The following is a 12444-nucleotide window of genomic DNA, read 5'->3' on the forward strand; positions in this document are numbered from 1 at the left end:
GCTCATTGAATGATAAGAAATTCATGCTCACTTATACAACACAACTCCAGATTTTATTCAAGTCAAGGAATATTTTTAGGTTCTTTTCCTAGATGAAACGGAATACCTATTTATAATTAATTCCTAATTATACAAAAGCATTCCAGATAGACTGAGCAAAAAAAGGGTTTCATTTGGATTCCCCTATTTTGAAAATCGCATATTAATTTCCTTCATATGAGCAGAAAAATAGGATGACTCAAAGAAGTTCTCTACCAGGAACTTTGTACCGCGCACATTACTTAGCACAACTAGGAAAATAAGATAAGATAAAGATAAGCAAGACTAAAAAAATATTCGTCGGAATAGCGGAATACAAATTAGATGAATAAATATTATTAATGAATATGTATCACAATCCATCTCGAGGTATTTGGATCAATACCTATTCGGTGGATCTTTTTTTTTCTCTGCCAGGAACCAGATTTGAACTGGTGACATGAGGATTTTCAGTCCTCTGCTCTACCAACTGAGCTATCCTGACCTTTTCTTGTGCATCATCCTAGTAGAGTATTTGTATCTATGTCAATTAAAAGGACTAAAAATTAATTAAAGTATTTCAAATTTAAAATTTGAAAATGGGGGGGTAGTCCTATGCATTGTGCATGGTTTACTTAAATAAAACTTAAAAATAGAGTGAATAACCAAGATTTCTTGCCGATACTCTAATAAAAAAGAAATCTATTCAATGAATAGGATAAGATCCATTGAGTTCTCTTCGCATTCCTTTGTGAAAGAGTAGAATGAGAAAGCTAATGAATCTTAAACCCATTGATAAAAAGAAAAAAAAGAGGATAAATAATAATAATATAGTATAGTTAGGGAATAAAAGAGGATTTGGGGATAGAGGGACTTGAACCCTCACAACTTATAAAGTCGACGGATTTTCCTTTTACTAGAAATTTCATTGTTGTCAGTATTGACATGTAGAATGGGACTCTCTCTTTGTCCTCGTCCGATTAATCCACTTTCTTAAAGATCTCGAAAACTTTGAATTTGAATTGAAGAATTTGATTATTCAATATTCGATTGGAGTGGATTCACAATAATGAAAAAAAATTATGATATGAGTTTTTATGAGTTTTTTATTTCATAATCATTATCATTTCTAATTTCATTTTTAAAAAAGATAAAGAACCTATATTATAATTATAATATAATATGAGTTCTGTGATTAATCGTTTGCTATGTCAGTATCTATACGTGTTTATTAAATGTATAAGGTATAAAACCCCTCTTTCTCTAATTTAGAATTAGAAGGAATTCCACTAACAACACAACGTAATTAACTCGATTCGTTAGAACAGCTTCCATTGAGTCTCTGCACCTATCCTTTTCCTTTGTATTCTAGTTCGAGAACCCCTTGTTTTCTAAAAACACGGATTTGGCTCAGGATTGCCCTTTTTTAATTCCAGGGTTTCTCTGAATTTGGAAGTTACCACTTAGCAGGTTTCCATACCAAGGCTCAATACAATCAAGTCCGTAGCGTCTACCGATTTCGCCATATCCCCATTTCCCTCTTCTTTGAGACCAGGATTCCTTGTGTAATTTCATCCATCTCTTAGTTTTTTTTGAATCATTGAGTTCATCACTCAACGTAGTCTAGCAGTTCAGTTCGACTCTATTTGAGAGACCTCGCTTGCTTATTGCAATTCAGAATTGAATTGATTCTATCCTTGATGTATTTGCAATTCAATCCGAATCAATATATCCAAAAGTTTTTATCTCCCCCACCTCCCGTCTTACTTTTTTATAGTATTCCAAATTATACTATAACGCTTGATATTTATTCTTTTTTTATAATCAGAATTAGCAATTTTATTTACTCTGACTCTATGTTCCCCTTAGTGAAATATTAATCCTCAAATTATTAACAAATAATAAAGTCTATAATGATCGAATGAAAATACCAATAAATTCTATAATTTTATTTTTTAATATCCTATAGTTAAGCATATCAAGCTAACTTTATCTTTAAGAAGTTTTAGTATTTTTTTATTTTTATAAGTATAACTTCAAATTTAGAACTAGTTAATAGCTAAGATTAATAACTAATATCTGAGATTTTACGGATTTCCTATACTATACCTATTTCTATTTGTTACACTATTTCCGTTATGTAAGCCCACTTAGCTCAGAGGTTAGAGCATCGCATTTGTAATGCGAGGGTCATCGGTTCAAATCTGATAGTCGGCTTTTTTTTCTCCATCGATGTTCTACGAACAAGAATCTCTTTTTTTCCGAATTAAATGGAGAATCCAGGATCTTTTATGTTTTTTACCTTACAATTTTGCTAGATACAAAACAATAAAATAAATAATATATATAAAAAAAATAAAGATTTTGATGAAATTCCATTTTTTGGGGTACTTTAGTTGATTTTACTCTGTTTATCCTGTAGTTTAATTCAGTTTTAATTTCGATGTATTCTGTAATGTAAATACAATGAAATTAATTGTGTAAAATGAAATTTCAATAAAATAAAAAAGAGTCTTCATGTCCCGTTATCGAGGACCTCGTTTAAAAAAATACGCCGTCTGGGAGCTTTACCAGGACTCACTAGAAAAACACCTAAATCCGGAAGTAATCTTAAAAAAAAATCAGTTCTGGGAAAAAGGAGCAATATCATATTCGTCTTCAAGAAAAACAGAAATTGCGTTTTCATTATGGTCTGACAGAACGACAATTACTTAGATATGTACATATCGCTGGAAAAGCAAAAAGGTCAACAGGCCAGGTTTTACTACAATTACTTGAAATGCGTTTGGATAATATCCTTTTTCGATTGGGTATGGCTTCAACCATTCCTGGGGCCCGCCAATTAGTCAACCATAGACATATTTTAGTTAATGGTCGTATAGTCAATATACCAAGTTTTCGTTGCAAACCCAGAGATATTATTACTACGAAAGATAACCAAAGATCAAAAGGTCTGGTTCAAAATTATATTGCTTCATCGGACCCGGGGAAATTGCCAAAGCATTTGGCGATTGACACGTTGGAATATAAAGGACTAGTAAATAAAATCCTAGATAGGAAGTGGGTCGGTCTCAAAATAAATGAGTTGTTAGTTGTAGAATATTACTCTCGTCAGACTTGAACTTAAAAAAAAATTCAATTCTGGGAAAAAGGAGCAATATCGTATTCGTCTTCAAGAAAAACAGAAATTGCGTTTTCATTATGGTCTGACAGAACGACAATTACTTAGATATGTACATATCGCTGGAAAAGCAAAAAGGTCAACAGGCCAGGTTTTACTACAATTACTTGAAATGCGTTTGGATAATATCCTTTTTCGATTGGGTATGGCTTCAACCATTCCTGGGGCCCGCCAATTAGTCAACCATAGACATATTTTAGTTAATGGTCGTATAGTCAATATACCAAGTTTTCGTTGCAAACCCAGAGATATTATTACTACGAAAGATAACCAAAGATCAAAAGGTTTGGTTCAAAATTATATTGCTTCATCGGACCCGGGGAAATTGCCAAAGCATTTGGCGATTGACACGTTGGAATATAAAGGACTAGTAAATAAAATCCTAGATAGGAAGTGGGTCGGTCTCAAAATAAATGAGTTGTTAGTTGTAGAATATTACTCTCGTCAGACTTGAACTTAACGAAAAAAGGAAAGGTTCATAGAATTTTCTTCCCCTTCCCCTTTCCCCGAACTAAATCGCCCTAAGACCATTACCATTAATTCGTATTTTCCCATCAACTAGCTAAAATTGATTAACCCTAGGATTAGGATCCTTTTTTCTTTTTTCCTCTATGTGTATTTTACATACCACAGTAATTTGCTATAGAGAATTTCTAATTTCTATTAAATCAAAATAAGATAATATAAGATATTATATTATTGCTGGAAAAAATTGTTATTTGATTTGATACATTGTGATCCTTAACATTGATGAATTGATAAAAACGGAAAGAGAGGGATTCGAACCCTCGGTAAACAAAAGTCTACATAGCAGTTCCAATGCTACGCCTTGAACCGCTCGGCCATCTCTCCTACATAACTTATTATGGAAAATAAACTGAGTGAATAGCGAGTTTTCTTATTCCTGCAGTACAGGTACAACCGCAACCACTCGGGGGTTCCATAGTTCTATTGGAAAAAATCCTTTTGATCTAAGTGGAAGGATACAGGATTTTTTACTAGAAATTGCGCTTGCTATAAAATAAAAGTTTTAATTTGGGTTTTCCCGCAACTAAAGAAAAAGAAAATGGAAGAATTCTTCTTATTGCATAATAAAATAAAATAAAGAAACCTTAGAATTCCGTTTGCATAAGATACGCTACACCATACTATCGAAATCAAAAATAGGGTATGAGACAATTAATAAAATAACTTTGAAAACACGAAATAGTTGATAACATAAGTTGTTGTTCAGAAATAGGAAAGTGGAATGAAATCCAGTCTTAGTCAAATATTTCATATCTCTTCGTGTCCAAGCAGAAGGAAAAGGATACAATTTGAGCTGAGCGGAAAATCCATATCTCTCTTATCCATTTAAAGCATATGGATTTAGAGTAGAGCATATGGATCAATTTATTTATAATTATAAGAATCGAATGTGTTTGTTTTTATGTTATTTTGTGAAGGAATGAAAACAATTCTATATAGAATGGGTTGGGAATTATGCCTAGATCCCGTGTAAATGGAAATTTCATTGATAAGACCTCCTCAATTGTAGCCAATATTTTATTGCGAATAATTCTGACAACCTCAGGAGAAAAAAAGGCATTTACTTATTATAGAGATGGTGCGATTTGACTCTTTTTTTGCTTTTTTTAGCCCTACCTATACCTCAGTCTTACGAAAAAGAGAAGGGGTTGGCATAGAGAGAACCAAATTTGTAAAGCAAACAAACCCACGCTTCGGGAAGGTGAGGCGAACTAACAATTCCTTCCGTCGTGTATCCTCGATTGATGCGGCTTCAGATACTTCAATTGTAGATTTGAGTATTGAGCGAAAGGTTACACCTACAGGATATGGTATGGTATGGATTACAGGCCAATCCTACTCTATTAGTATCCGTAGGCAGCATAGGGGAGAAAAGCACTACACCTAGAAATAGGAATCAACAAGAGAAAAACTTTGTTAGAAATTACCCCTTTCCTGATCGGTATCAGGGCTGGGAAGAATGGTTGGGATAACAAACAACCATCAGGTTTGTACTTTGGATACCCCTATAACCATCAAAGATCGTTGAAGTAGCTAATTCCTGTAAATAGGAGGCGTTGAGAACAAAGAAATTATTGGAGCTATCATTTTCCTCTAGCATTAATAGAATTCATTGGTGTTAAGAAAAACCTCTTGTGGGAAGGTTGGCTAGAGATTTCTTGGAAAAATACCAGCCCCTTTCGGTTCATAATGAGATGGGACTAATTCTATTTTGATTCTATAGATTATTTCGCTTAGTACTATTGTGTACAGAAGGGAGGAGCCGTATGAGATGAAAACCTCATGTACGGTTTTGGAACGGAGATTTTTTGAATAGAATGAACGACCGTAACGGATGTTGGCTCAATCCGAAGGAAATTATGCGGAAGCTTTGCAAAATTATTATGAAGCTACGCGACTAGAAATCGATCCCTATGATCGAAGTTATATACTCTATAACATAGGCCTTATATACTCTATAATATGGATGGAATCATGAATAGTCATTGGTTTAGTTTTTTTATACTAATTAAAACTTGCTATCTATGGAGCAATATGGATAAAAGAAAGTAAGTATTTATCCGGGAAGCCTCCGCCAAGATCCAATTTATTTAAACCCATATTAAAATTCTATCATATGAATGAAACATAGTTTGAAAAAGATGACTAAACAAGTTTTCTTAAAACTTATTTATTCTTAAATTTCCACCCTCAACGGATGGCTCGAGATGATCAATCTTGAAGTGAGAAGAGAAGGATTGACTCTTCCTCAATAAATAAACTATCAACCTCCAAAAAAGTTTAATTAATTTAATTACTAGAATTCTAATTCTAGTAGTAATATATTTTTTCAGTACCAAAAACAATTAACTATAATAACTAAAAAAACTATTCCAATGAAAAGATTGAAAGTTTTTGGTAGTTATAGAATTCTCGTACTTCTTCAACTCGAATACCAAAAGGAAGAAAAAAATATGACTAAGTGATTTTATAGTAGAGGCATATCCTGAATGTGCTTGATAGATCCCATTTTTTCATGAAAATAAAGATAGTCAATTTGACTGGACTTAAGACTTTATTATGTTTTCTGAGAAAGAATAAGATATCATTATTCTCTTTAATAAACTTTTGTCTCGTACGGAATACTATATGATTTCACCGTTTGTTTCATCAGAAACAATCTGGGACGGAAGGATTCGAACCTCCGAGTAACGGGACCAAAACCCGCTGCCTTACCACTTGGCCACGCCCCATTTCGGGTTTTATGCGACACTAATAAACACTAGTATGTTTATTTGTTATTCGTCAATACCATTTCAATTACATAAAAAAGGAGGGATATTCTCTTGCTAGTACTCTACACATGCGGATAATATAGAATCAAAAAAATGCATTGATCATTACATGGAATTCTATTAAGATATTATATGAAAGTCGAATTTATTCCACTCTCATTTGAGAGTGCGAATACAAGGAGGTATTTTGTGTTTGGGAAAGTCCGAAGAAAAAAGATTTTGAATCTGCCTTTTCCTTCTTTCCCTTAAAAAAATAACTCAAGAAAAATCCAATTATTTACTCTACAAGAATGAAATGCTTGTTATGCCTAATATACTTAGTTTAACCTGTATCTGTTTTAATTCTGTTCTTTATCCTACTAGTTTTTTCTTTGCCAAATTACCCGAAGCTTATGCTATTTTCAATCCAATCGTGGATATTATGCCTGTTATACCTCTATTCTTTTTTCTATTAGCCTTTGTTTGGCAAGCTGCTGTAAGTTTTCGATGAAATCTTTAGTACTCTGTATGCCAAATTGAATGATGTGTTCATTCCAAAAAAATTTTAAAATGGGTAAAAGCCGAGAAGTTTTATATTTTTATATTATGAACCTTCGATTCTCAAATTTAAATTCTTCTACATTGAATGGGTAGCTACAGCAATAAATTTGGCAAAGAAAAAACTAGTAGGATAAAGAACAGAATTAAAACAGATACAGGTTAAACTAAGTATATTAGGCATAACAAGCATTTCATTCTTGTAGAGTAAATAATTGGATTTTTCTTGAGTTATTTTTTTAAGGGAAAGAAGGAAAAGGCAGATTCAAAATCTTTTTTCTTCGGACTTTCCCAAACACAAAATACCTCCTTGTATTCGCACTCTCAAATGAGAGTGGAATAAATTCGACTTTCATATAATATCTTAATAGAATTCCATGTAATGATCAATGCATTTTTTTGATTCTATATTATCCGCATGTGTAGAATACTAGCAAGAGAATATCCCTCCTTTTTTATGTAATTGAAATGGTATTGACGAATAACAAATAAACATACTAGTGTTTATTAGTGTCGCATAAAACCCGAAATGGGGCGTGGCCAAGTGGTAAGGCAGCGGGTTTTGGTCCCGTTACTCGGAGGTTCGAATCCTTCCGTCCCAGATTGTTTCTGATGAAACAAACGGTGAAATCATATAGTATTCCGTACGAGACAAAAGTTTATTAAAGAGAATAATGATATCTTATTCTTTCTCAGAAAACATAATAAAGTCTTAAGTCCAGTCAAATTGACTATATTTATTTTCATGAAAAAATGGGATCTATCAAGCACATTCAGGATATGCCTCTACTATAAAATCACTTAGTCATATTTTTTTCTTCCTTTTGGTATTCGAGTTGAAGAAGTACGAGAATTCTATAACTACCAAAAACTTTCAATCTTTTCATTGGAATAGTTTTTTTAGTTATTATAGTTAATTGTTTTTGGTACTGAAAAAATATATTACTACTAGAATTAGAATTCTAGTAATTAAATTAATTAAACTTTTTTGGAGGTTGATAGTTTATTTATTGAGGAAGAGTCAATCCTTCTCTTCTCACTTCAAGATTGATCATCTCGAGCCATCCGTTGAGGGTGGAAATTTAAGAATAAATAAGTTTTAAGCAAACTTGTTTAGTCGTCTTTTTCAAACTATGTTTCATTCATATGATAGAATTTTAATATGGGTTTAAATAAATTGGATCTTGGCGGAGGCTTCCCGGATAAATAAACTATCAACCTCCAAAAAAGTTTAATTAATTTAATTACTAGAATTCTAATTCTAGTAGTAATATATTTTTTCAGTACCAAAAACAATTAACTATAATAACTAAAAAAACTATTCCAATGAAAAGATTGAAAGTTTTTGGTAGTTATAGAATTCTCGTACTTCTTCAACTCGAATACCAAAAGGAAGAAAAAAATATGACTAAGTGATTTTATAGTAGAGGCATATCCTGAATGTGCTTGATAGATCCCATTTTTTCATGAAAATAAAGATAGTCAATTTGACTGGACTTAAGACTTTATTATGTTTTCTGAGAAAGAATAAGATATCATTATTCTCTTTAATAAACTTTTGTCTCGTACGGAATACTATATGATTTCACCGTTTGTTTCATCAGAAACAATCTGGGACGGAAGGATTCGAACCTCCGAGTAACGGGACCAAAACCCGCTGCCTTACCACTTGGCCACGCCCCATTTCGGGTTTTATGCGACACTAATAAACACTAGTATGTTTATTTGTTATTCGTCAATACCATTTCAATTACATAAAAAAGGAGGGATATTCTCTCGCTAGTATTCTACACATGCGGATAATATAGAATCAAAAAAATGCATTGATCATTACATGGAATTCTATTAAGATATTATATGAAAGTCGAATTTATTCCACTCTCATTTGAGAGTGCGAATACAAGGAGGTATTTTGTGTTTGGGAAAGTCCGAAGAAAAAAGATTTTGAATCTGCCTTTTCCTTCTTTCCCTTAAAAAAATAACTCAAGAAAAATCCAATTATTTACTCTACAAGAATGAAATGCTTGTTATGCCTAATATACTTAGTTTAACCTGTATCTGTTTTAATTCTGTTCTTTATCCTACTAGTTTTTTCTTTGCCAAATTACCCGAAGCTTATGCTATTTTCAATCCAATCGTGGATATTATGCCTGTTATACCTCTATTCTTTTTTCTATTAGCCTTTGTTTGGCAAGCTGCTGTAAGTTTTCGATGAAATCTTTAGTACTCTGTATGCCAAATTGAATGATGTGTTCATTCCAAAAAAAAATTAAAATGGGTAAAAGCCGAGAAGTTTTATATTTTTATATTATGAACCTTCGATTCTCAAATTTAAATTCTTCTACATTGAATGGGTAGCTACAGCAATAAATTTGGATCAGCCTTTCTACTCCCCTGCACCTAGGTTGAGCAGGTACCTACACAATACCTAACCACCTAACCCTATTTTTGCTATTGATAAGAGTGCTTATTATAAATGAATTCTTGCAATTTTTTTCAAGAATTCATTTTTTCATTTTAGGTATCAAAAAAAAACCATCCTAGTGGATCCGTGTGGTAAGGAAAAACTGGTAATCTATTCCTTAAAAAAAATCTTGGAGATTATGTAATGCTTACTCTCAAACTTTTTGTTTATACAGTAGTGATATTCTTTGTTTCACTCTTTATCTTTGGATTCTTATCTAATGACCCAGGACGGAATCCTGGACGCGAGGAGTAAAAATTCCGTTTTTTTTTCTTATTGGATTTGTTTCGTACATTTATCTATGAGAAAATCCGGGGGTCAGAATTCTTTCCAATTCGAAAGTCCCAAATGATCCAAGGGAGCGGAAAGAGAGGGATTCGAACCCTCGGTACAAAAAAATTGTACAACGGATTAGCAATCCGCCGCTTTAGTCCACTCAGCCATCTCTCCACGTTCCAAAGCGAAAGGTTTCCGTGATATGATATAGGCAAGAAATAAGAAATAATGGTTGCAAAAAAAACCCTTTTTTTCTTTCAAAAGTCTATAAAAATTATATTGCCAATTCCATTTTAGTTATATTCTTTTTTCTTAATGTTAATAAAAAAGAAGAAAATTCTTGTTTTTTCTTTCTAAAAATCGATATTGGTCGAGAGACAATCAAATAGATTTTCTCTTTAGCGGGCATTTCCATATAGGACTTGTTATAATTATAATAAAACAAGCAGGTTATATAAAAAAACGCTTTTTTTGTCGATTATTTATCAAGAAAGCAAAAAGGGTTCTTATCAAATCCACCATAAAATTGGAAAGAAGCATAAAGTAAGTAGACCTGACTCCTTTAATGATGCCTCTATCCGCTATTCTGATATATAAATTCGATGTAGATGAAATTGTATAAGCGAATTTTTTTTATTTCCTTAGACTTAGACCGCGCAAGACAAGAATTTTTCGCTATTTACGATTTCATATTCTTGTTACTAGATGTTCTATAGGAATAAGAAGAAATCGCAACTCCTTTGCGCTACACATAAAATTGGATTTCGAAGGTCCTTTTTTTTCAGAATCCTCTATTTTAGTTCTTCCACCCATGCAATAGAGAGGGAATGGGAAAAGAAGGGTTACTTTTATTTTCATTTTTCCCTTAAAAGATAGACTTTGAAATAGGAGTCTTGGAATAATGCTGAATTCAAAGGTTTATTTCTTTCTATAGTATAAGAAAGAAAGAAAAATTATTTCTATTTCTATAGTATAAGAAAAACAAATAGTATAAGAAAAACAAATCGAATCAAATTCATGGATTTACCACGACCTCGGTTGTGACTCCATAGATAAAAATGGGAAATTTCTCTCTTCGAGACCATTGAAAAAGGGCATTGAACGAGAAAGAAATCGTCCACAGATGATAAAACTATCATATGCCTTGGAAAGTGATATGAGGTGCTCGGAAATGGTTGAAGTAATTGAATAGGAGGATCACTATGACTATGGCCCTTGGTAGAATTCCTAAAGAAGAAAATGATCTATTTGATACTATGGATGACTGGTTACGAAGGGACCGTTTCGTTTTTGTAGGATGGTCTGGCCTATTGCTCTTTCCTTGTGCTTATTTCGCTTTAGGGGGTTGGTTTACAGGGACAACTTTTGTAACTTCTTGGTATACCCATGGATTGGCTAGTTCCTATTTGGAAGGTTGTAATTTCTTAACTGCAGCAGTTTCTACCCCTGCCAATAGTTTAGCACACTCTTTTTTGCTACTATGGGGGCCCGAAGCACAAGGAGATTTTACTCGTTGGTGTCAATTAGGCGGTCTATGGACTTTTGTAGCTCTCCACGGGGCTTTTGCACTAATAGGTTTCATGTTACGCCAATTTGAACTTGCTCGGTTTGTTCAATTGCGGCCTTATAATGCAATCTCATTCTCTGGTCCAATTGCTGTTTTTGTTTCTGTATTCCTTATTTATCCACTGGGGCAATCTGGTTGGTTCTTTGCGCCGAGTTTTGGCGTAGCAGCGATATTTCGATTCATCCTTTTCTTTCAAGGATTTCATAATTGGACGTTGAACCCATTTCATATGATGGGAGTTGCCGGAGTATTAGGTGCGGCTCTGCTATGCGCTATTCATGGAGCGACCGTAGAAAACACTCTATTTGAGGACGGTGATGGTGCAAATACCTTCCGTGCTTTTAACCCAACTCAAGCTGAAGAAACTTATTCAATGGTCACTGCTAACCGCTTTTGGTCCCAAATCTTTGGTGTTGCTTTTTCCAATAAACGTTGGTTACATTTCTTTATGCTATTTGTACCCGTCACCGGTTTATGGATGAGTGCTATTGGCGTAGTTGGCTTGGCTCTGAACTTACGTGCCTATTACTTTGTTTCCCAGGAAATCCGTGCAGCGGAAGATCCTGAATTTGAGACTTTCTACACCAAAAATATTCTTTTAAACGAGGGTATTCGTGCGTGGATGGCAGCTCAGGATCAGCCTCATGAAAATCTTATATTCCCTGAGGAGGTTCTACCACGTGGAAACGCTCTTTAATGGAACTTTCGTTTTAGCTGGTCGTGACCAAGAAACCACCGGCTTTGCTTGGTGGGCTGGGAATGCCAGACTTATCAATTTGTCCGGTAAACTACTTGGAGCTCATGTAGCCCATGCCGGATTAATCGTATTCTGGGCCGGAGCAATGAACCTATTTGAGGACGGTGATGGTGCAAATACCTTCCGTGCTTTTAACCCAACTCAAGCTGAAGAAACTTATTCAATGGTCACTGCTAACCGCTTTTGGTCCCAAATCTTTGGTGTTGCTTTTTCCAATAAACGTTGGTTACATTTCTTTATGCTATTTGTACCCGTCACCGGTTTATGGATGAGTGCTATTGGCGTAGTTGGCTTGGCTCTGAACTTACGTGCCTATGACTTTGTTTCCCAGGAAATCCGTGC

At 33.8% G+C, this 12444-nt stretch overlaps 1 protein-coding gene, 1 long non-coding RNA gene, 4 other non-coding genes and 1 pseudogene across 6 annotated transcripts; 3 read left to right on the forward strand and 4 right to left on the reverse strand.

Annotated features, from left to right (window-relative positions):
• Positions 1–450: 450 nt before the first annotated feature.
• Positions 451–523, reverse strand: TRNAF-GAA (transfer RNA phenylalanine (anticodon GAA)). The gene has a single exon. It is a non-coding gene; the product is annotated as a tRNA-Phe (tRNA).
• Positions 524–2162: 1639 nt separating this feature from the next.
• On the forward strand, positions 2163–2235 carry TRNAT-UGU (transfer RNA threonine (anticodon UGU)). Its single transcript has one exon. It is a non-coding gene; the product is annotated as a tRNA-Thr (tRNA).
• A 1729-nt stretch (positions 2236–3964) lies between these two features.
• TRNAS-GGA (transfer RNA serine (anticodon GGA)) lies at positions 3965–4051 on the reverse strand. Its single transcript has one exon. It is a non-coding gene; the product is annotated as a tRNA-Ser (tRNA).
• A 1636-nt stretch (positions 4052–5687) lies between these two features.
• Positions 5688–8806, reverse strand: LOC123067340 (uncharacterized). Its single transcript, XR_006431532.1, has 2 exons — positions 8258–8806; positions 5688–5995 (listed from the first exon to the last, which is right to left on the reverse strand). It is a non-coding gene; the product is annotated as an uncharacterized lncRNA (long non-coding RNA).
• A 1058-nt stretch (positions 8807–9864) lies between these two features.
• Positions 9865–9952, reverse strand: TRNAS-GCU (transfer RNA serine (anticodon GCU)). The gene has a single exon. It is a non-coding gene; the product is annotated as a tRNA-Ser (tRNA).
• A 262-nt stretch (positions 9953–10214) lies between these two features.
• On the forward strand, positions 10215–12136 carry LOC123067330 (photosystem II D2 protein-like). Its single transcript, XM_044490173.1, has one exon. It carries the CDS (start codon positions 10981–10983, stop codon positions 12040–12042), a length of 1062 nt encoding a protein of 353 aa, XP_044346108.1. The 5' UTR covers positions 10215–10980; the 3' UTR covers positions 12043–12136.
• Positions 12137–12187: 51 nt separating this feature from the next.
• The window catches only part of LOC123048982 (photosystem II CP43 reaction center protein-like), a 1722-nt pseudogene continuing 1465 nt past the window's right edge, over positions 12188–12444 (forward strand).

The sequence above is a fragment of the Triticum aestivum genome, chromosome 1A (genome assembly GCF_018294505.1).
Source record: "Triticum aestivum cultivar Chinese Spring chromosome 1A, IWGSC CS RefSeq v2.1, whole genome shotgun sequence".
Taxonomy (NCBI): domain Eukaryota; kingdom Viridiplantae; phylum Streptophyta; class Magnoliopsida; order Poales; family Poaceae; genus Triticum; species Triticum aestivum.